This window comes from Pinus tabuliformis, chromosome J (genome assembly GCF_031772625.1).
Source record: "Pinus tabuliformis cultivar Carrire ecotype Pingquan chromosome J, CPIR1, whole genome shotgun sequence".
In the NCBI taxonomy this organism is placed as follows: domain Eukaryota; kingdom Viridiplantae; phylum Streptophyta; class Pinopsida; order Pinales; family Pinaceae; genus Pinus; species Pinus tabuliformis.
Genome location: NC_142295.1, coordinates 271,786,089 through 271,807,683, shown reverse-complemented (window position 1 = coordinate 271,807,683; position 21,595 = coordinate 271,786,089). Strand labels below are relative to the sequence as shown.

General features: G+C 38.7%; 1 protein-coding gene and 1 pseudogene across 1 annotated transcript; both read left to right on the top strand.

Annotated features, from left to right (window-relative positions):
• Positions 1–333: 333 nt before the first annotated feature.
• Positions 334–17,281, top strand: LOC149226827 (uncharacterized). Its single transcript, XM_089380308.1, has 2 exons — positions 334–412; positions 16,044–17,281. Exons 1-2 carry the CDS (start codon positions 334–336, stop codon positions 17,279–17,281), a joined length of 1,317 nt encoding a protein of 438 aa, XP_089236434.1.
• Positions 17,282–18,147: 866 nt separating this feature from the next.
• On the top strand, positions 18,148–18,789 carry LOC149226826 (ubiquitin-conjugating enzyme E2 35 pseudogene; annotated as a pseudogene).
• Positions 18,790–21,595: the final 2,806 nt, after the last annotated feature.

Here is a 21,595-nt window from a genome sequence, read left to right as displayed (position 1 = left end):
TTTGTTTTTCTTTTTCTATGTTTTGGTTTTGGAGGGATGTTCCCTCAAAACTTTTATTGACTTTTAGAGAATCCTCCTCAGAAGTGTCTTGTTCTTGAATAACTATAGAAGTTTTTTTCTTTTCTAATATTCTACCAGATCTAAGTTGAACATCATTAAGATCTAAAGAAGTAATCATGTAAGTTGGAAATTGTTGTCCTTCTACCATGTAAGCCTTCTGAGGGTTCTTATTATTAGGGTTTGGTAATGATTGGGTAGGTAGTTGATTTGGTTTTTGTTGAAATGGAATTAAGAGTTGAGGATTTTGACCTTGTTGTGGAGGCTGTCATAGAAATGGCAATGAAAGTTGAGGGCTTTGATTTGGAAGTTGTCGCTGATTTTGTGGCTGATTTTGATAAGGTGGAGGATATTGGTAATATTTGGCAAATCTCCCATAAGGATTTTGTACCCCTTGTGCCCATGGTTGAGATTGATAATGAGATTGAGGTTGAGTCCAAGATTGTTGCCAAGAATTCCAGTTTGGTCAGGGTTGAAGATACATTGGATTGTTGAATCCTTGATTTTGTGGCCCCTACCAAGGTCTTCTTGCAACAAAACAAAGGGATTCTACAGGATTTGGAACTGTTTCCTCTTGAAAGACTGCCTTAAGACCTGGGATTGAAGGACAATCCTTGGTCTCATGACTTTCTGAACAAATCATACAAGTTTATACGATTTTTGCATCTAAAGGGCATTCCCTTAGAGCATGTTTCTTTCTGCATTTTGGAAAAAAGATGGCTAAAGCATCAACCTCTGTTTTCTGCTTGTTTTGAATTTTAAGGGTGTCTAATTGCTCACTAAGCTCCCTAAAATGTCAGTTCTAAACTCATCAAGCATATTGCCAATTTCTGCCCTACTTACAGATCCCGTTGCAGATTTGTTTGCTCTAACAAGAGAAGGATCTCTTGGTCCTTTCCCGATTTTAGATTTCCCTCTTGATAGATGAACACATAGTTCTGCTATGTCACTCAATGGAAGTTGAGAGATATCTCCCTTCTTCATCATGTTAAGGATATCTATATGGCCTTTAACAAAATATCTTTCAAAGTTTCTTCATCTAGATTGTTCATCTTAGCACTTTTCAAATTATAGTTGAATCTCTCAAGCAAATCCTCTAAGTTTTCATCTTACTTTTGCATCATTTTGAACACCTCATCTTTATGATTGGTAGGCATACAATAATCCAAATATCTATCCAAAAATGTATGTTTCATGTCATTCCAAGTTCTAATGGATTGAGTGACTAACCCCATAAACCATTTTAGAGCAGCCCCTTTTAGTGTTGAATGGAACAATTTGAGTTTTTAAGAGTCTTCTAGATAGTCATAGGTTCTGCACAAGACTTCAAACTCAAACAAAAATGTTTCAGTATCCTCACTTCTCAACCCATAAAAGTTTGGGAGGACAGATGGTGAAATGTTTTTCATTGTGGTATGTGTTTCCTCATCTACTATAGGGAATCCAAATGAGTTATCTACTTCCCTATTTCCTCTGCCTCCTCCATTATTACTTCTACCTCCTCCATTATTTCCTCTACCCCCTCCTCCAAACAGTGTGAATTCTCCATCTTGTTCTTCCTCTGCCATTATAGTTTCTTCAGAGTCGGTATAGGGCTCAACCTGCAAGGTTATTCCCTCTTCCTTTGGTTCTTCTATTAATGGACTATGAGAGAGAGTTTCTACTTTTTCTTCCTCACCAGTATTCCTAATTCTTCAACTACAATAGGCTCCCCTGTGGAGGTGAAAAAGGTCTTCTCTCCTAGGACTGTTTTGGTGGATGATGTAGGAGAATCTTCTGATTGAATTTCTACCCCTTGAATTCCAGGAATCCTATGGCTGGGAGTATGAGTCTGGGATGGAGGTGTGTCTTTTCTAACTCTTGGTGGAGTAGGTGGAGTTGTAGGAATCAAACTTCTGCCCCTAGCTATAAATCTACCCCTAGAGTCTCGTTCTCTATGCATGTCATTGTTTTGTTTTGTTGTTTTTGTTTTTTTGTTTTTTTTTATGAATGTAAGAGATAAGGCTACCTAGTTACACTTCCCCAGCAACGGCGCTAAAATTTTTGGTCAATTTAGTGTCCTAAATTGCTCTACATAAATTATCAATCCGGGTATCATAAACTGATGAAGTGTAGTGCACTATATGTGCTAGATGGCCCTTCCTACTTCAGTGTTTTTGAGTTTTCTATTGTTTTGGGAGTTTGATCTTTTAATTCCTAATGTTCTGCAAAACCTTAAATCTATTGCTGCTAAGAATCTAAATAAATGAAATGAGAGCTAATATTAAAACTAGAAATGAGATTGCAGCTATCTATGATGAACCAAAAATGAAATACTGAAAATAAGATTACAACTATTGTCTAATTTATTGTAGAATCAAAACTTAATGAACAACTGAAAATGGAATGGTAGCTAAATGAAAAACTATGATTGAAAATGAAATTGCAACTAATCTGCCATAAAAACTAAATGAAGTGTCTTGTCACTCTGCTACATAGTTTTGGGAGAACTACCTCCTTGTGATAGCATTTTGGGTGGTTCAATACTTCATTGTTCTAAAACTGAAAATGAAATTGCAACAAAATCAAATGAAAGACTAAGACAGAAAGTGAAATTGCAACTAATATACTATAACAGCTAAATGAAGTGTTTTATCACTCTGCTATACAATTTTGGGAGAACTACCTCCTTGTGATAGCATTTTAAGGGACTCCATACTTCATTGTTCTAAGAAAAAAGTAAACATAAAAATGCAGAAAAAAGACTCATTCATAAATGAAATATTCCACCACTTAGTTTTAAGATGAACCATCAACTGGAAGGGATTTCAGAAACATTCACTTAAAACATGAGTTATTAAACGAACAAAAAAATGGCATTCAAAATCTAAAGACGGATGAACAACAATGAAAGAAACTAGACTAATGATCAACAAATCTAAATTACTCTATGCTACTGACATCAACTTCAAGCTACTGATAAGAAACTAGAAAATAATGAAACAAAACAGCTATTCTATGAACACAAGCTGCATTATGAACAGAGTCAGAAAATGGTTATAAACATCATGGAAAAAACACAGTGAATTTACAGTTAACTATGAAAGACAAGACATAAATAAAATGTAACCTTGACCAACGTAGGGGCCCTCTGCAAAGGTCTCAGATTATAAGCACTTAATCAACACTCCAACAACGCTTCATGTATCCATGAAACAGAGTCTTTATATTAAACAGAGAATGAGTTCTTCAAACTACAGAGGGGAAATCTGAACTTAGTACATAAGCAAAAACTGAACTTGTTCTGCGTTCTTCACACAGGTATTTATAGAGAAATTATACAATTGTTTTAAAGACAGAATTAAGCTACAGCAAAACACATAGACAGACAAGTATTGAGAATTCTTGTCCTCTTGGAAACATAAACCTTATGGTAATGGCTATTGGATTCTGTTTGCGCAAGTGGCAGATGAAGTCCGTGGCCTCGGGAAACTGCTTCGGATCCCATCACTAAGAAACGTGTACAAAACAAAGTCATGTTTGCCATAGGTTACTATGTTTGACTTCTCTTTGACCAAAGTCTTCCTCGTCGATCTAGGCCAGATGAATAGGATACGATCCATGCCCTAATGTTTTCCAAGCTACCCATGTAGTCCTTTTCCTCTCTTGACACGTGGAACCTGCAAAAGCGTGGAAGTAGCTGCGGAACAGCCGATTAGTTGCAGAATGTGGCTGCGTTCCGTAGCTAAAAGACAAAAACTTATTCAAATAGCAAACATAAAAGTATAACCTGTAAATCACTGAAATATACTCCTTGAGGCAGTGTGTAATGTTTTTTGATGATAAGGATGCATTTTTCATGGAAAAATAGAGAAGGAAGGATGAGAAAAGTAGCTAAGGGAAAGGTAGTTTTGCAACTCAACAACCATCACAACACCCTTTCAATAAGATAAGCACCAAAGTTATCAAAATAGTTCAGTTTCTTTAATGCATATAAATTCCAACATAAATCGTAAACATTCAAAGAATAGTCTTGAAGCATCCACAATCTATGCATGAAAATGTGTTGGTCAAATAGGCTTCAAGTATTAAGCAAAAGTTCCAAGATACATGAGTACAATGAACACCACTTTCTCCAAATAGTGGAGTGCTAGAGCCGCCACTTACTCTCTAAACGAACTATCTATGTCTCTCTAATGCCTTACGGGAGAAGCCAAGGTGAAAATTCCTCTCTTTGAGTAATGAGGCTTCTTTTATAACTAGAGGCATGACTCTTCATATCTTCATAATGCTTGAGCTTCCCATATGAATTGTCAACTTCTAATGACCTTTTGAACTTTTAAATAACCCTTGGTCTTCCAAATGACTTTTGAACTTCAACGTAACTTTCGGACTTCTTTGAGTCTTTTGAAATTCTACATGCGACCTTTAGACTTTTACGTTTGGCTCTTTGTTCTTACATGACTCTTGGACTTCCACATATTGTGTTTAAAATAATTATAGCATTACATCATTATTCCCACATGATGATGTGGCGACAACAAGACAAGCCACAACATTAATGACTTGGACCCATTGTGACTTGTAATATGGAATTTCTTGGGAGGTGACAATGTTGCCACCTATGTCTTCAAATCTTGATGCATTTTTCTCGTTGTATTTGTTTCCATATAGCCTCCAAACAGGCTTGAGACATATAGAGTCTTTATGGACCACTTTGATCGCCAGAATTTGATGTTATTTCTCTTATCACAATCATGTGTTCTTTTGTCTTTGAACATTTCTTTGTGTTGCTTCCTTTGACATATCTTCATGTTTCCTCTTGCTATGTTGTTCTTATAACACCTGCAAGTAGGATCACTCATGGCAAGCAAACATCAACCTTAAAAATCACATATTTTATCATGTTTCATGCAAATTTTAAAATTGTGAGTTAACAACGCGCTTGAGAGAGTAAGGGAAAGCTTTTGGGCACAGGGCGCATTGTCAAGAGGCAAGGGCTAAGTGTTGAGCACTAAGAGTGCATTGTGCGCTTCACTGGGAAGAGGAGACTTGATGGAGGGTGTAAGTCACAGTCTCAAGGGGCTAGGAGACACAATGATGTTTGTTGATGTGCCATGCGCTCAACTGAGGAAGCCTGAGTTACAAAGAGGGCGTAAGGGAGGCTTGATGTTCATTTATGGTGTGCCATGCTCTCAGCTGAGGGCATAGGGTGAAATTTCAAGGCTCAAGGAAGGCCTAATGACCAATATTGATGTGTTATGTGCTCATCTGGGTGAGAGGCTTTGAGAAGGGCGCAGTTCAGGAGAACAAGGAGAGCTTGTGGCCTGAAAGTGGGTTGTGCGCCCAAGAGGGAAAGAAGGCTTAGCCCAGGCACAGGGCGCATCTTCAACAAGCAAGGAGGGGTCCCACTGAGGCTTGGGAGTGCGTTATGCACTCTCTATTGCCTAGTGGGAAGGCTTGTAGAAACCAACATTTCTCTAAGTCTGGGAGTTGAAGCATGGGAAACACAATGAGTTAGGAGTAAAACTAAGTGTGATACATACAACCTCATTAGTAAAAATTAGCTAGGAACCAATAATAAGGAATGTGCATCAAAATGCTAGTTTACAAACATTCTCCAAGTATAACATACAAAGTATGTGCAATTGCGACCAAAGATGTCTTTTTGTGAATAAAAGTGTACTAATACTATGAAGTGAATCATGGGTGTTCTAAATGGTGTGACGAAACTTAAGAAAGAACAAGGAGACTTTAAACACATTCAATGTCATGAAACGACACTTGGTGACTGAAAGAAACACATGATATGATGGTAGGTAGGATCCAAAATTTGAATGTAGCAAAAATCTGGAGGATGTTGTAGCAGCGACACACTGGACAAATTTCAGTTTCTCTGTCTAGGAATAGCTTTCAGTAAATTTCAATCCCTTTGGGAAGTATCTATTCATTAATTAGATTACCTTGGCTTCCCCATTTAACCAGGTTATATGTGTAGTATCCACCATCCCTCTGCTTGGTTTCACCCACAAATATTATGCCATATCACAATTTTTTTGATTCAGGAAAGAGTAATATATGCTTGTGAGTTTAAGATATTTAGAGTATGAGTTTCATATTTGGTGTTGCTTTGTTGCTAGCAAGCCTAGACAGAACCCCGACGGATTCACTACAGGATCACAAGCATTGCTTCACAGTCAACGAGCCTGAATAGTACCCCAGCGAAGTTACTTGCTTCACCTCTCTGCACGGGAATCCTTTCTCTTCTTTCATTCTTTATTTGTTTTATATAGTACTATGTTTTGGAACTTATTATTTAAATGGACTGGAACAAGGATCCAGAATTATTGAGAGCAAAAGAGGTTGCCCATTCAGAAAAGTATATATATAACCTCTGATAGAGGTTTGCTCGCTATAGATTTTCCCCTTATCCTACCTATACTAGATTGGATGGGCATGTAAAACGCCAAGTAGATTTAATACCAAGTCTGAGGAAAAATGATGCTATTATAGATACAAGTATCATAAGTTCACTCAATTTTTTCTTCATGAATGTATTGTATTTTCTGTTTGGGCTTGATTTAACCTAGAGCATCTTTCCAAACAAAGAAGAAGAATTAACAGGTAGCCAAGCATTTCCATTGTCACATCCCTTATGCATCTCACCACATAGAACTTTAAATCCACACACACACTTTCACAAAGGACCTTATTTATGTACAATGACCAAACAAAAGGGAAACAAGACAAGACGTAAAATAGACAACAAATGACAAATTATACAAGGAACACAGCTTGAGGCTACTGAAAATAGTGTTTGAGATCTTGGCCATTAACTTGAAAGAATTATGATCAAGTTTTTGTTAGGTGGTATAGTGGCGAGTCCACAGAGATTGAAACTCTGTGTTTTCCTTTCCCTTCATGGGCTTTATTCTATTTCAATACTAGGCCACCCACCTCGAAATTCTTGGTCCCTACAGATTTCTTATCTAGCCAACATTTGATGCAGTTTTGGTACACAATAAATCTTTCTTTGGCTTTGAGCCTTTCTTCCTCAAGTTTAAGCAAGGTATCTATCCTACTTTGAACCAGAAGACAAAGTTTGCCTTGGGACTCTTGGGAGAGTTGCAAGGTTGGGAGATACATATTGGGTGGCAGGATAACTTCTTTACCATATATGAGGAAGTATTGGTAGGTTTTGAGAGAGGGTTTAAGAGTTACGTGGTCAACCCATAGTGCATTCACCAAAGCATTACGTGAGTTCCTTTGTTCAGAGAAAAAAAAAATTATTATGCGAATAATATTTTTATTTAAGTATTCTGCTAAGCGATTTCCCTGAGGGTAATAATTAGATGCATGCTTCAAAACAATACCATTTTATAGTGAAAAATCATAAATTTTTAATGACGAAAAGTAAGTTGCATTATCAAAGACAAGTGATGTTGGAATGCCAAACTTGGTTATGATGTTATGTTTCAGAAATTGGATGACTTTTTGGTAATTGACTTGTCTTAAAGGAACCGCTTTAGCGCACTGAGTAAAATCATCTCTTGTGGTTAAAATGTACTGGTGTTGCTTCAATGAATGCAAAAAGATATCACCAATAACATTTAGTCCCAACTATTGGAAAGGTTCCTCGACTTTTATTGGTAGCAAAAGGGCGACTGACTTCTGATCTCGACCTACACATTTCTAACATGTTGGGAAATTCCAAGAAGAAGCATGAGCATCCTTAAATAAAGTGGGCCAATAATAACCAACCCTCATTACTTTATCAGTAGTTGTGTCACCCGTGAAGTGTCCACTTGCTGGACCATCGTGCAAATATTTTAATACCCCTTTGGTATCCTAAGGCTCTAGGCATCTTTGCAGGACATTGTTTTGGTGCTTTCGAAAAAGCACTCCATGTATGAGTTGATAAGATAGAGCTTTGAGGCGAATTTCCCTTTTATGCTTATTCCACAAATGCGTGGGCAAGGTGCCATGCTCTAGATATTGTCATATATTTGAATACCAAGGCATGGTTTAGCTAATTGGAGGAGCTTGTTCATTGTTATGCGTGTCTATTTCCTGTTCCCATCTTGAAAGATATTCTTTCGGAGAATCTCTTGCTTCCACTACGAGTTGATAGAGGTCGTGGCCCTTAATAGTATGAATTGACTTGAACTTTAGATCATATTCTTGTAAATAGGTCATCCAGTTCACCCTTTTCTCACCAAGCTCTTGTTCCACAAAGAACGTTCTAACCATTGGATGAGGCACATATATAATCGTGTGAGATTTAAGGAGATAAGGCCTGAAATGCTTAACTACTTTATATATTGCATAGGCTTGTTTATCAATAGCAGGGTAGTTCAATTCTGAACCAACACTCATAAAAAATATAGGTCGTTTGTTTCCTTCTTTGTTCTTTTGCGTTAATGCAGTCACGATAGATCCATCAGAAGAAAAGGTATATAACAAGAAGTATTTGCCATAATTCAGACTATATAGTGGAGGAGTGTCGGAAATAGCTTGCTTAATACAAGCAAAATTATCCTTCTCCCCTTTATCCAATTTATAGGTTCCATCTTTCTTAATCATCTCTTGCAAAGGCTTAACAATTTCAGCATAATTGAAGATTGTTAAAATTGGCAACTAGGGCCAAACTCCATGTGGGTCATATTATTTATGGCAGCTGATATTTTTATTGGATCCCTCTCATTGAGAGGTGTAGGATTTATCTAGAGATCATCCAATTCTGATAAGTATTTATGAAGTTATGAATTTATTTATGTTATGGACAAATTGTTAAGTCGGCCAGCAACTTATGTAGGCTCAGGAGCCCAACAGTGATGTCTATTCAACCTCTATGTTTTAGTATAAATAGAAGAGGACTTCAAGTCATTTCTACACACACTTGGATCTCTTCCTCTCTCTACTTGTCTTTGGGTTTTAGTAGAAGGAGAGGTCCTAAGGAAAACCTGGAAAAGCTGGAAAAGTCGGAACTGCGGGAAAATCCAGAATAGCCGGAAAAGCCGAAAAAGTTGGAACTACCAGAAAATCCGGAACTGCCAGAAAAGCTGGAAACGCCGGAAAAGCCGGAAATACCAGAAAAGCGAGAAAATCAGGAAAAGCCGGAACTACCAGAAAATCCAGAACTTCTGGAAAAGCCAAAAAAGCTGAAAATACCGTAAAATCCAGAAACGCCGAAAAATTCGAAAAAGCCGGAAAATCCGGAAAAGCCGGAACTACTGGGAACTGCCAAAACAGCGGAAGCATCTATCTCCAAAGGAAGGCAACATGATGTATGAGATCATGGGCAGCATAATAAGTAGCATGATGATATGAGCATGGGCACCATAATGATGCATGATGATATGAGCATGGGCACCATAATGATGAATGAAATCATGAGCATGGGCAACTTGATGATGAATAAGACCATGGAAGATGCAGCATGATGAGCAGCCTGAGGGCAGCTCAGTCATCAAGGTTCAACACATGTGACAGTACAGCAAGGTGTCACACAGTAATGTGCAACAAATAGACGAGATGCAGCACTATGATAGGTGAACGAGTCACCTTAGAGAATCAGTTGAAGCAATATGTCTTCAACTGATCTCATGCCGATATTAAAAGTCAAAGTGATTGACTTCTATTGTAAATGTACTATCTCTCTCACTTTCTCTGCTAAACTTTGAAGAACATAAAAGAAGAATTAATCAAGGGTTTCCCGACATTGGGGTTTGTCCCTAGCTAGCGCCACATCTTGTGTCCTCTTGTCTTGGCTTGTCTTCTGCGATTTATATTTATGTTCTATTTGCAGTTTTCTTTATGCTGATGTGATTGCTAATGTGGAAAAGAAATTGAAATAAATTGCTCTAGAATAGAACATACCTAAAATTAACATGGTACTAGAGCTGAGGTGAAGACAATGCCCAAGCAAGAGTGAAAGAGCAATCACCAAAGACAATAGGGACAAGACAAAAGGATCAATGGGTTCCACATATCTCTTCTAAGTTCACAAAGGGTGAAGTTGAAGCAGAACATATTATCATAATGGCGTAGCAGAAGTTTCTGATGGCCCATCTAAAGATCACTTCATTGGGAAGTTCGGATCTAAGGGTGGAAAGAAAGGCGGATGCCTTGGTTGCAATAAGTTCGGCCATTATGCAAAGGAGTGTCTGAAGGTAATGCAAGTCATCAAGGAAATGGTCGACTCTTCAAAGAAAGCAAGGAACCCTGAATCACTTTTATGTACCTGATCGCAAGAAGAACCTGGTGTCCATCTTGAAAATGGAAGTCAAAGGTTTAGGGTGGCACTCATCGATGGAAAGGTACGTGTTTGGAAATAGAATTTTTAAATATGTTTTTGAGTTTAGGGTTGTATCAAATTGTAGGAAGTCCACTGGGGACCATGTCCATTGTCACATAGCACCGAAGGTCTGTAAGTCAGATGGTGACATGGATGCCTGAATTCAAAAGGAGCATGAAAGTACATGTCTGATATGTACCGAAGGAAAATCTTACAAGGGGACCATTCCCCTCATGTAGCAGGTCCACAGGTCTAGAACAACCCAAGGGGTCTGAGATTGATAATCAGGAATCTCGCATATGCAAGTGGAAGAAAGCCCTCTATGGCTTGAAGCAAAACACCCCGAGCATAGTATGAGAGGATCGATAGTTGTCTGATAAAGCTAAGATTCACTAGGAGTGAAATGGATCAAAACCATCCTAATATTGTGGATGATAGACCTCTCATATCAGCACCTTATGAGGATGACCTACTCCTAACAAGTGCAGACCCTCTCATTTGCAAAAGTAAGAGGGAATTGGATTCCAGATGTGGAATGGTGAACTGCAAACCTGTGACTACCTCGAGGATCTTAACTTTCAGAAGTTATATGGTAGTGGTGTCAGACCGGATTTGGAAAATGCCTATGAATCTCATAAACTCATTCGTGTTGATGTTCTTGGTGAACTTTCGTCCGGACACATGTTTTGCAGTTAGCATGGTGAGCTCATATTTGTTTGAATCTCACTAGATTGGTGCCAAGAATCTTCTGAGATGTCTTCGGGGCACAATCTCTCATGGATTGATATACACTTCCAGAAATATGAAACTACATGATTATTCGAATGCTTATTGGGCAGGCAGTGTGAAGGATCACTAGAGCACTTCTTAGTGTTGTTTCTCTTTGGATTCTGCTTCGATATCATGGATGAGCAGGAAGCAGAAGTTGGTTGTTATAAGCACCGCTGAGACCAGATACATATCTACAAGTATGATCTCGTATGAAGTTGCCTAGTTGGGGAAGATCTTCAAGTGAGCTGTTTGTACCACTGTGATTCTCTATGACAACCAGAGGTGGGATTCGATTATTGAGGAATCTCGTATTCGACGATTGCTCCAGCAGATAAACATCAGATACTACCTTATCTGGGATATGGTAAGTCTATGAGCAAGGAAGCTCCATCGCTATGAGATGATGTACAGGTCGCTACACTTTGTCTAAGCCCCAGGGGAAAGATCAAATCTGTGATTTTCCCGAACGACTTGGAGTCGTCAAGAGACCCTTGTACAAGGGTCCTGCATGTTGTATACATTGAGCTCTGGGATCTCTGGGGGCTTGTGGTTCTTACTGGAGCAACATATGACAACAGGGTGACTCACCCTCCCCTGGTGGCGCTACACTTTGTCTAAGCCCCAGGGGAAGATCAAATCTGTGATTTTCTCGAACGACTTGGAGTCATCAAGAGACCCTTTTACAAGGGTCCTGCATGCTGTATACATTGAGCTCTGGGAGCTCTGGGGGCTTGTGGTTCTTACTGGAGCAACATATGACCACAAGGTGACTCACCCTCCCCTGGTGGTGCGCACTGGGATAGGATGATTCGCTCTCCTGTGGACAGGATGATTCACTCTCCTATGGACAAGATGATTCGCTCTCTTGTGGGACAAGATGATTCGCTCTCTTGTGGGACAGGATGATTCGCTCTCCTGTGGATAGGATGATTTGCTCTCCTGTGAACAAGATGATTCGCTCTCTTGTGGGACAAGATGATTCACTCTCTTATGGGATAGGATGACTCGCTCTCCTGTGTAGCAGGACGATTAATTCTCCTGTGAGGTCTGGATGATGTGTTCTCTATGACGATTGTGTAGCAGGATGATTAATTCTCCTGTGAGGTCTGGATGATGTGTTCTCCATGACGATTGTTTAGCAGGATGATTAATTCTCCTGTGAGGTTTGGATGATGTGTTCTCCATGACGATTGTGTAGCAGGATGATTAGTTCTCCTATGAGGCCTGGATGATGTGTTCTCCATGGCGATTGTGTAGTAGGATGATTAGTTCTCTTGTGAGGACAGGATTGATTAAGTTCTCCTGTCGAGGCATCCTACCCATGAAGTCTGGGACTCATGGGAAGTACCTCTCATCTTATCAATGAGTAGGGAAATGAGGATAGGGACCATAGTCGTACCGATGGATACATCGTTGTATCTACCGTACTCCCTATGCTAGGATGACCTTCATTGATTTGGGATCAATGATATTGGTCTGGGACCAATGGTAGGAGTTGTACCCACTATGACACTGACTTCGGGTCGGTTGAGGACTGGTCTAGGACCAGTGGTACATACTCTGAGATTGACTTCGAGTCAGTAGAGTACTGGTCTGGGACCAGTGGTAGGAGTTGTACCCACTATGACACTAACTTCGGGTCGGTTGAGGACTGGTCTAGGACCAGTGGTACATACTCTGAGACTGACTTCGAGTCAGTAGAGTTCTAGTCTGGGACCAGTGGTAGGAGTTGTACCTACTATGACACTAACTTCGGGTTAGTTGAGGACTGATCTGGGACCAGTGGTACACACTCTGAGACTGACTTTGGGTCAGTGGAGAATGGTATGACACATTCTCGATCAATTCTTCTTCTTCATGGTTCAGCAGAGCTAAGTTGAGCATAGCAGAGCCAATAGAGCTGAGCAAAGCTACGCAGAGAAGAGCTAGCAGAGCCAACAGAGCCAATAGAGAAGAGCAGAGCTAGCACAGCAGAGCCAGCAGAGCTGAGCAGAGTAGTGCAGGGAACTGATAGTAGAGATAGTACAGTTGGACATACAGATCAGCGGATGGAGTTCTCCCTAGTTGAGAGGGAGTGTTAGAATTTGCAACTAGGGCCAAACTCCATGTGGGTCATATTATTTATGGCAGCTGACATTTTTATTGGATCCCTCTCATTGAGAGGTGTAGGATTGATCTAAAGATTGTAGTGCCCACTCTAGTTTCCTAACCCAGATACGACATTATCTTAGACACTCTATTCTTCGAGGACCTCAGATTGAGGATCTGGACCCATGACACTATTATTAGCGATTGAGATATTCATGGTTGTGATGTTTATGAATGCTTTCCATTGATATTATGGTAGCATGAATGGTTATGTACCTTATCTATCAGTATTCTGATGATTGCAATATTAATAGTTAAGTTGGTCTCTATTTGAAATTATGATGAGGGTAGTAAAGAATATGTATGCGCTCTACTAAAAGCATAATGAGGATAAATTTTATGGATAGGTATATTTCTACGATGTTACGATGAGATAGCTTAATAAATATGTATGTTTCCACTGATGATTATTGATAATAGCCATGAGGGATGTGTCCCCTATGTTACCTACTTCCTTTAGTTTAGACTTACAATGGACAATGATGTGAATGACCAGGAATTGTTAATGATGTTATTATGATAATTGACTAACATTGAGAAACCGTGTTACTAATGATTATTGAGTATGGCAGGAAAGCATCAGAGGCACTCGCATATGACATGTCGATGACACCTGGTTTGATGAAAATTTATATTACTTTATCTTTGAAAGTCTAAGTCGATCTTGGAATCTGCCATATATGTTTAACTATATTCTGATGATATATTAATGGTTGCAGGCACAGATTAGTTGCTTGACCGAATGACTCACATATGGGTGATGGGGTTGTACAAGTGGATGGAACTACATGGGAGGGGTGGGACAGAGTCCCTGATCCCACCCACTAGCACTCCCGCCGTGACTTGGGCTGGAAGGGTTGAAGCACCTTCGCCATGAAGATCACGATGCCATGAGGGCAGGTTCCAAAGTTGGTTCGCTCATGAGGACTTTACCGGGGGGCGCGCATCAAGGCGGATTCCTTGATCCCCGACACCATTAGTCTCACTATAGCAGGCAACATAAGAGATGACAGTGGTCTATGACGTTGCACTATACTTTCCCCTCATAATCACTGGATGCTTGAAGGGCAAGTGGTGTGGCACCCTTGGAACTTCAGGGGGATTTCTTGAAGGGCACGACCAACTTGGCACCCTTGGCATCACAAATAAACAATTAGGTGTGGCACCCTTGGAACTTCTAGGGAAGTTCTTGAAGGGCACAACCAAACTGGCACCCCTGACATCACAAATAAACTATTAGGTGTGGCACCCTTGGAACTTCTAGGGAAGTTCTTGAAGGGCACAACCAGACTTGGCATCCTTGGAATCATTAAAAATAAATAATAATAAATAAATATAAGCAAGGAATGAAAACTAGGCAAATTTAAATCAAGGGTAAATGATGATTAGAAACCAATGTAATTAAATCAAAAATAAAACTTGGAATAAGGAGGATCATAGGAAGAATTAAAACAAAGTACCTTAAAAACTCTACCCTTCCCATTTTGGAAAATACTAAGAAGATTATGTGGTTTAATTAGGAAAAAGGGGAAAGACAAACATAATAGTAAGGATAAAGATTAATCCTAAACTAATTTAAACCTAATTAAGAAAATGGGAAGGTGAATTAAAATGAGAATAATAAATTAAATTTAGAGAAATGTAGAGAAGCTCCATGTGTCATCAACCAACATAAGAATATCCATCTAGGAGATAACCTGAGTTAAATTAGGGAGTAGATTGGGGATAAAATCTTGACTCATTAATTGACTTCAAGTAATGAACACAAATTAAGGAATAAAAGGGGGGAATAAAGAGACAACTAGGAGAAGAAATATGAATCTTGTTGAAGTGAGGAAAATATTAGTTTTAACTAAAAATTTAAGTAAATAATTTGGGAGACCCTTGATGTGAGAATGACACATGGGTGGGTGAATAATCAATCTATTGAATTATAAAAAAATAATTAATTATGCATGACATGACAAGTGTCACCTATGAGGACTCCTATAAAAGAAAGGGCAATCCATGGAAGAAGGGACCTTTTGGGAACCCTATTGTTGGATGGATGAGATGTTGTGAGAGCAGTGATTACGAAGCTATAGTGAGTTTGGTGAGGTAGAGGATTTAGAGAGGGGACTCTTGAGCCAAGGTGTGCTCTCCTCTACCAGCTAGTGCTTTTCTCCATTGTACAACCCCATTGTAGCTCGGGGGTCCGAGGGGAAGAAGAGTACCCAAGGAGTAGGCTGGGAGGTTAACCAGTGAGTCTTCGCATTCGAATCAAGTGCGTCATCATTCACTCGCGGAGGTGACTAGCTACAAGGGAATACCAGCGACAGCAGAGCAAGCAGAGTCTCGCCTTCTGGTGAACGGTACATATGTATTTCATTACTATTGATCTTAGTTAAAGGTATGAAAATGTTATGGTATGTTCCTGAAATGAGTGGTAGGAATGTGTGTGCTAAATAAATTTGAATCTCAATGCGTTTCTTTCTAGTTGTATTTGCTGTATAAAAAAAAAAAAAAAAAAGTATACAGTTTGGGTATGGTCCTCACACTTGGTATCAGAGCCATGTTGAACCCTTGAGACCTATGGACCCATGCATGTATCGGCTTCGCTTTAAAAGACCCTTTCGAACAACCTTGTTTTGAAATTTTTAAAATTGCCTTCGCGCGTTGTTTCACGGTAGCTACGATTGCTCTTTAATTTCTTCTTGCGGTTTCTTTTCAAAACACATAAAACAGCGTACACAAAATATACATACAGGCATTTAGACAAAAACGCACAGCGCATAGACATGCAGAGGATGAGGTTCATTGGATTCTTATATTGAATCTTCAGAGCCTCTGCTAAATAAATCTGGCTTGACAGAGACGGAAATATCTTCTTCTCAGCAAGAAGACTACCATCCAATCAGATATAACAACGGCCGCAGGTATTTCCAGAACATACCCTTTCTAATCGTATTTGTCATTTTGGTATTGGCGACCTTTGCGTTTGGAATATTTTCAATTGTCCACTGCAACAGAAACTACAGAAATGTTTCCTCTTATGTCTATGATACAAATTCCAGCACTTGTACAAAATCTTCACTCAGTGTTAACATAAGGGATCAAAGATTAGGTTTTGATAGAGCATATGAACATTTGGGTTATCACCCAATTCGTGTAATACAATTGGAATATTACCCAAATCTTGTAGTGCCTGGGAGCAGCAAGCATCTTTTGAAGGACATGGTTTGGACACTTGTAATAACACTGATTCTGAGTATCCCCTTCTTATTTGGTTTTCTCTGGCTCCTTAGGCATTACACAAAACAGATAGTGTATTCATGTCTCCCCTTCTTTGTTCTCATTCCTGTTTTCATCAATGTCTTCTGGTTTGTGGCTTGCACTATGAGTAAGGATTGTAGGGATGAAATAAGCCTGGCACTGAGGATTTTCATTCTTCTTTTTATTTTTGTACTATGCGGGATAATTGTCTGGATCATTATTATAAATTGGCACCGTATAGAACTCACAATCAGAATCATAGGCACAGCTTCGAAAGGCCTTGCGAGAAACATGAGACTGATGCTGGTTTTGCCTAGCTTAATAGTTGGTCTCTTTGTCTACTATATACCCATCATAGTCTTTTTGGTGTTTGCACGCCTAAATGGCAGGATCATACCTAATCCCAAAGTTGAAGAATCTGGGTATGCGTGTGGAGGAAGCACTGGTGTGGAGTGTTGCTTATGGAAAGAGGACGGATGGGTTCAGGCGTACTATGCATTAGCTATCATCACAATGTTATGGTCTCTGACAACGATGATAGAAGCTCAGGTGTACATTATTAGTGGTACTATTTCACAGTGGTACTTTTGCAAGGCTAACTCATCTCCACCTCGAAGTATCAGGAATTCTATCAGGTACACATCACTTGGGCTTCTTCCTTGGCTGGTTGTATTTATGCCTAATACTACTTGTGCTTTGGTGAGTCCTACAATAATCAATTTTCAATCAGTTTACATCAGTCGTTTAAGGATAATCCATGCTTGGATCTGTGAATGACATTAGAAAAAAAAAAAAAAAAAAAAAAATTATCAAATCTTGTCATATATGATTTCTGCAACACCAAATGTCTCCATCAAACTCTGAGAGTCAATAGCTTGTTGAAATTCGATACAATAGGTGGCGTCAAAAGACACCAATAAATTCAATTCACAGAGAAATACCAAATTTAAGCGCTGGTAAACTTGGTAACAGCCTTTGTACCCTCTGAAACAGCATGCTTCGTGAGCTCCCCTGGAAGAGCAAGCCTTACGGCGGTCTGAATCTCCTGAGAGGTAATAGTAGGCTTCTTGTTGTAGCGGACGAGCTTCGATACCTCGCTCGACAATTTCTCAAAAATATCATTAATGAAGGAGTTCATGATTCCCATGACCTTGCTGGAAATTCCGATATCAGGATGAACCTGCTTCAAGACCCTAAAAAATATAGATCTTGTAGGTCTCAATGTTCTTCTTATGCCTCTTCTTTCCCTTCTTGTCTCCGCTTTCCTTAGGCAGCTTTTTCTCGCATTGAATCATAGAGATGCTTTACTGATCAGTTATCTACATTCAAGAAGGATCCAATTTCCCTTCTCCAAGGAATTGTGATCTTGTAACCTTTGATTGTAGTCTTTATCGAAACATGGGTGATATGAGATCTTCTGATGTCCTAGATCACTAAGATCTCAAAGATCCGAAATATTGTGATCATCCACTTAAATTACAGAGGTATCCACATATTGCACCATGGACAGACTTCCAAAAATTCATCACTGTGGTATCCGAGATCCCTTCCTGTGACAGTCGTTCGAAACTTCATGAGAACCCGAGATCTGCACTTCGTCTAGATATATGGAATTCCTAGACCATTTTACCATTATTTTATGCATTTAATTATTATCGTTTGGTTTCACTCTTGCTGTGACAGAATGAGGGTTTCTTCATAAATAGAGCCTGAGGTTTGGTCCATCAAGCTTCAAACGAACGATAAGGTTCAGATCGATTCTCTTTTGAAGGGCTTTCTTTCTTCTACCCTGCAGCTATGTCGAACAGTAATTTGCCTCGCAGAATCATAAAGGAAACTCAACGCTTGCTTACTGAACCAGCACCTGGTATAAGTGCTTCTCCATCTGAGGACAATTTACGGTATTTTAATGTGATGATTCTTGGTCCATCTCAGTCTCCATATGAAGGGGGTGTTTTCAAGTTGGAGTTATTTCTGCCTGAGGAGTATCCAATGGCAGCACCAAAGGTTCGTTTTTGACAAAGACTCACCACCCAAATATTGATAAGCTTGGACACATATGCCTTGATATTCTCAAGGATGAGTGGAGTCCAGCATTGCAAATTCGAACAGTTTTATTGAGTATTCAAGCACTGTTAAGTGCACCAAATCCAGATGACCCTCTTTCTGAAAACATTGCAAAACACTGGAAGACAAATGAAATTGAGGCTGTGGAAACAGCAAAAGAATGGACAAGGCTGTATGCAAGTGGGGCCTGACATTCTACATCGATTCATTCAATAGTACTGTTCTAATGTCAACTTCAGGTTCTATGGATGTTCCTCTGCCATTGGGAAAAGCTTTCTCGTCCTAAGATGAGCGAGCTGGCAAATGAACTCAAGAACATAGCTGGTGCCTCAAAATCAGGAAGCCCGCAATCTGTTGTTTTGTTTTCAAATGCTGAAAGAGACACTGAAGATTTCAACGAGGAACCTCAAAAAGAACCAGTCAGTTCAAAAAGGCCTGTTTTTCTTGATAAGTATGATCAAACGTATAAGTAAAATGGCCACCCTGCTAGGCAGGTACAAATACCAAGGCCACTTGGGACGTCATCATCAGAGAATGGATTCTTAAGCCAGTCAGAACATTAGTCAATATTTTACCGTTTCTGGTAAGTGATGGTAAAACATACTCTTTTACAATAATGAGTCTTTTCTGGCTGGTCTCTGTAAAGATATGTATAAAAATTCCTTCCTTTATATATACTCAGTTTCCAGGACAACTAATGACACATAAAAGAAACACTTGTCTTTATTCAGGTAGAAAGTTCAGATGCCACATCCTAAAGTGTTAATGGTTTTCATTAATTAGGCATGTAGATAACCCTGCCAAGATTTATTTAGATTCCTTCGCCTTTTTATTCTGGAGGATCCAGGGACATTCATTGCTAAGTTGGAAGCTAGATAAGTGATGTGTATACGTATCAGGAATAGTGAGGTTCGTAGTGTTCTCTTTGTACTCTATTGAGTATGTACTCAAAATATTTTTTTTATATGAGACTAACCATTACATAAAGGCATATTGCATTTTTATAGCTAAAGTTTGCTGTAGAACTATGCTTTTTCATGTAATGATAAGCAGGTAAACGATAATTTGTGTCAATATATGCTGTATTATTCACTGGATTTAAACGCCAACAATATATTTCATTGTTTATTGTTATATTTCTTGAAGAATTTTGTTATGTACCAATTTACAAAAGGATTTTGGCTAATTGTAAATATCTTATAAGTAGATCAGATGGTGACATTTGAAAGATAAAGGTTTACCCCTTTGTGCCATATGAGGTTCATGCCATGGCATTATATATGGTTTATTCAAAATGGCCCGTAAAAACTCATTTTCGCTGGGATTTGGTGAAGTAAAAAAAATCCACAGATGGCAAAGTTCCAGGCTGTTTTAGGATTTTTCAAGGATCTGGGTCACTTCAGAGATTCTAAACCCGTTTGGGCATGGAGGAACTATGCCCTTGGAACTTTGACTTGTGGAACTATGCCAGACACCTAAACTTCTGTTGGAATTTTTACTTGGAACTTTGTTGGAAAATGGTTCATCTTGGACAATTTTTATCCTATGCATTTATATCATTCTGGCGTGATGAGAACTAAAGTGGAAAAGTGGATAATGTACAATAAGTAGGTCATATTCCAGGAGACATTCGTAATCTCTAACACTCCACCTACCACCTTACCTAGCTCCACCTACAAGTTTAACATAACTCCTATAGTATACAACGTGCACAGTTGCAGTACTCTATCTTCTGTTTGGATCCCTGAGCAGGTGAGGGCTATTTGTCGAGATCATGGTATTGTTTGCATTTCTAGAGGAGGAAAGGACATTGCAAAGCTCATCTTTGAGAGTGAAATTTCTCAAATGTGGTTTTCAAGTAATTCTGCAGTGAAGCTTGAACAGAAGAACAGTGTCCATGATTATTTATGTTCTTAATAATATTTTATTTATGTTTGAAACTTGACCTGGTAGATTGCTTTGTGAGCTTCTTCCAACTTTTTATTTTATTTTTGAGGCTTGGTATGACACAATTAATTGTAAGTTTATTGTTACCTCTTCTTCAACTTAAGTGGAAAAGTCTTAATACATAAATACAATCTTAAGTCTAGCAGAGATATCATTATGATTGGTATTGTGGTTTTAGGATAGTTCTCCTCTCATTTTTGGTTGGCTTTCTTTAGGCCAAAGGGTATCCTTGCATGAGAATGATAAAATAAAATAAAGTCTTAAAAATTTATTGGCGAGAGCTTTAAACTTAGAAGGTGAATCTTTATCATGATGAATATAATGAATAAGTCAAACCCAACTCAATATATGACTTTGAAAAGTAAAGTGTTCAATACTGAGTATATGGTAGGAGGTGACGCTTCATACAAATAAATTCAAGCATTAATAAACCAAAGCATACATCTTTTAGTTCCCATATAGGTATATGGATCTATAAATTAAATTAGTTTTATAATACTATTTTTATATCGCATTAAGATCAACCAATTTATAGGTATATGGATCTATAAACTAAATTGGTTTTATATATTTTTTTTGGGTAAATTTTCAAACTTGAAGCGGTGAAAACCAATATGAAATAGATGTTCAATATTTATTGTGAATCTGATTTCTGATTCATAAATATGAATTCCGGATTTTGCTTAATGAAGTAATAGATAAAGTAAATGATGTGAAATTGAAGTACAACTTTAGGCCTAGTCATTATTTTGGGTTAATGAGAAAACCTTGAACAACTTCCCTAAGCCTTACAACAGGCCTCTTGCTGCTCATTTCCATAGGTCTGTTTTTGTTAACTCTTGAGGGTTTGGCATCATGCTTGAATTTAGAAAGGGTTGATTCTTGACCATCAGAGCGCACTTTCTGAAGCTCTGCAAATGGAATGTTTGCAAGATGCTCTTGTAAACTAGACGGTACCCTTGCATGCATCTGAAATTTTATGAACTGTTGAAAGTCCACCACATCCGTAATGTGACTAGTTACTGAAACACACCAGATTCTCTAATAAAACAGATTTACAGCCATGCATCATGAGTA

What these genes read in the sequence shown, in the direction of transcription:
- LOC149226827 (XM_089380308.1), top strand. Translation starts at nt 334, where the DNA reads ATGGCAATGAAAGTTGAGGGCTTTGATTTGGAAGTTGTCGCTGATTTT. An exon ending in TGATAAGGTGGAGGATATTG is followed by an intron (nt 413 to 16,043) that starts GTAATATTTGGC and finishes GCAGAGGATGAG; the next exon opens with GTTCATTGGATTCTTATATT.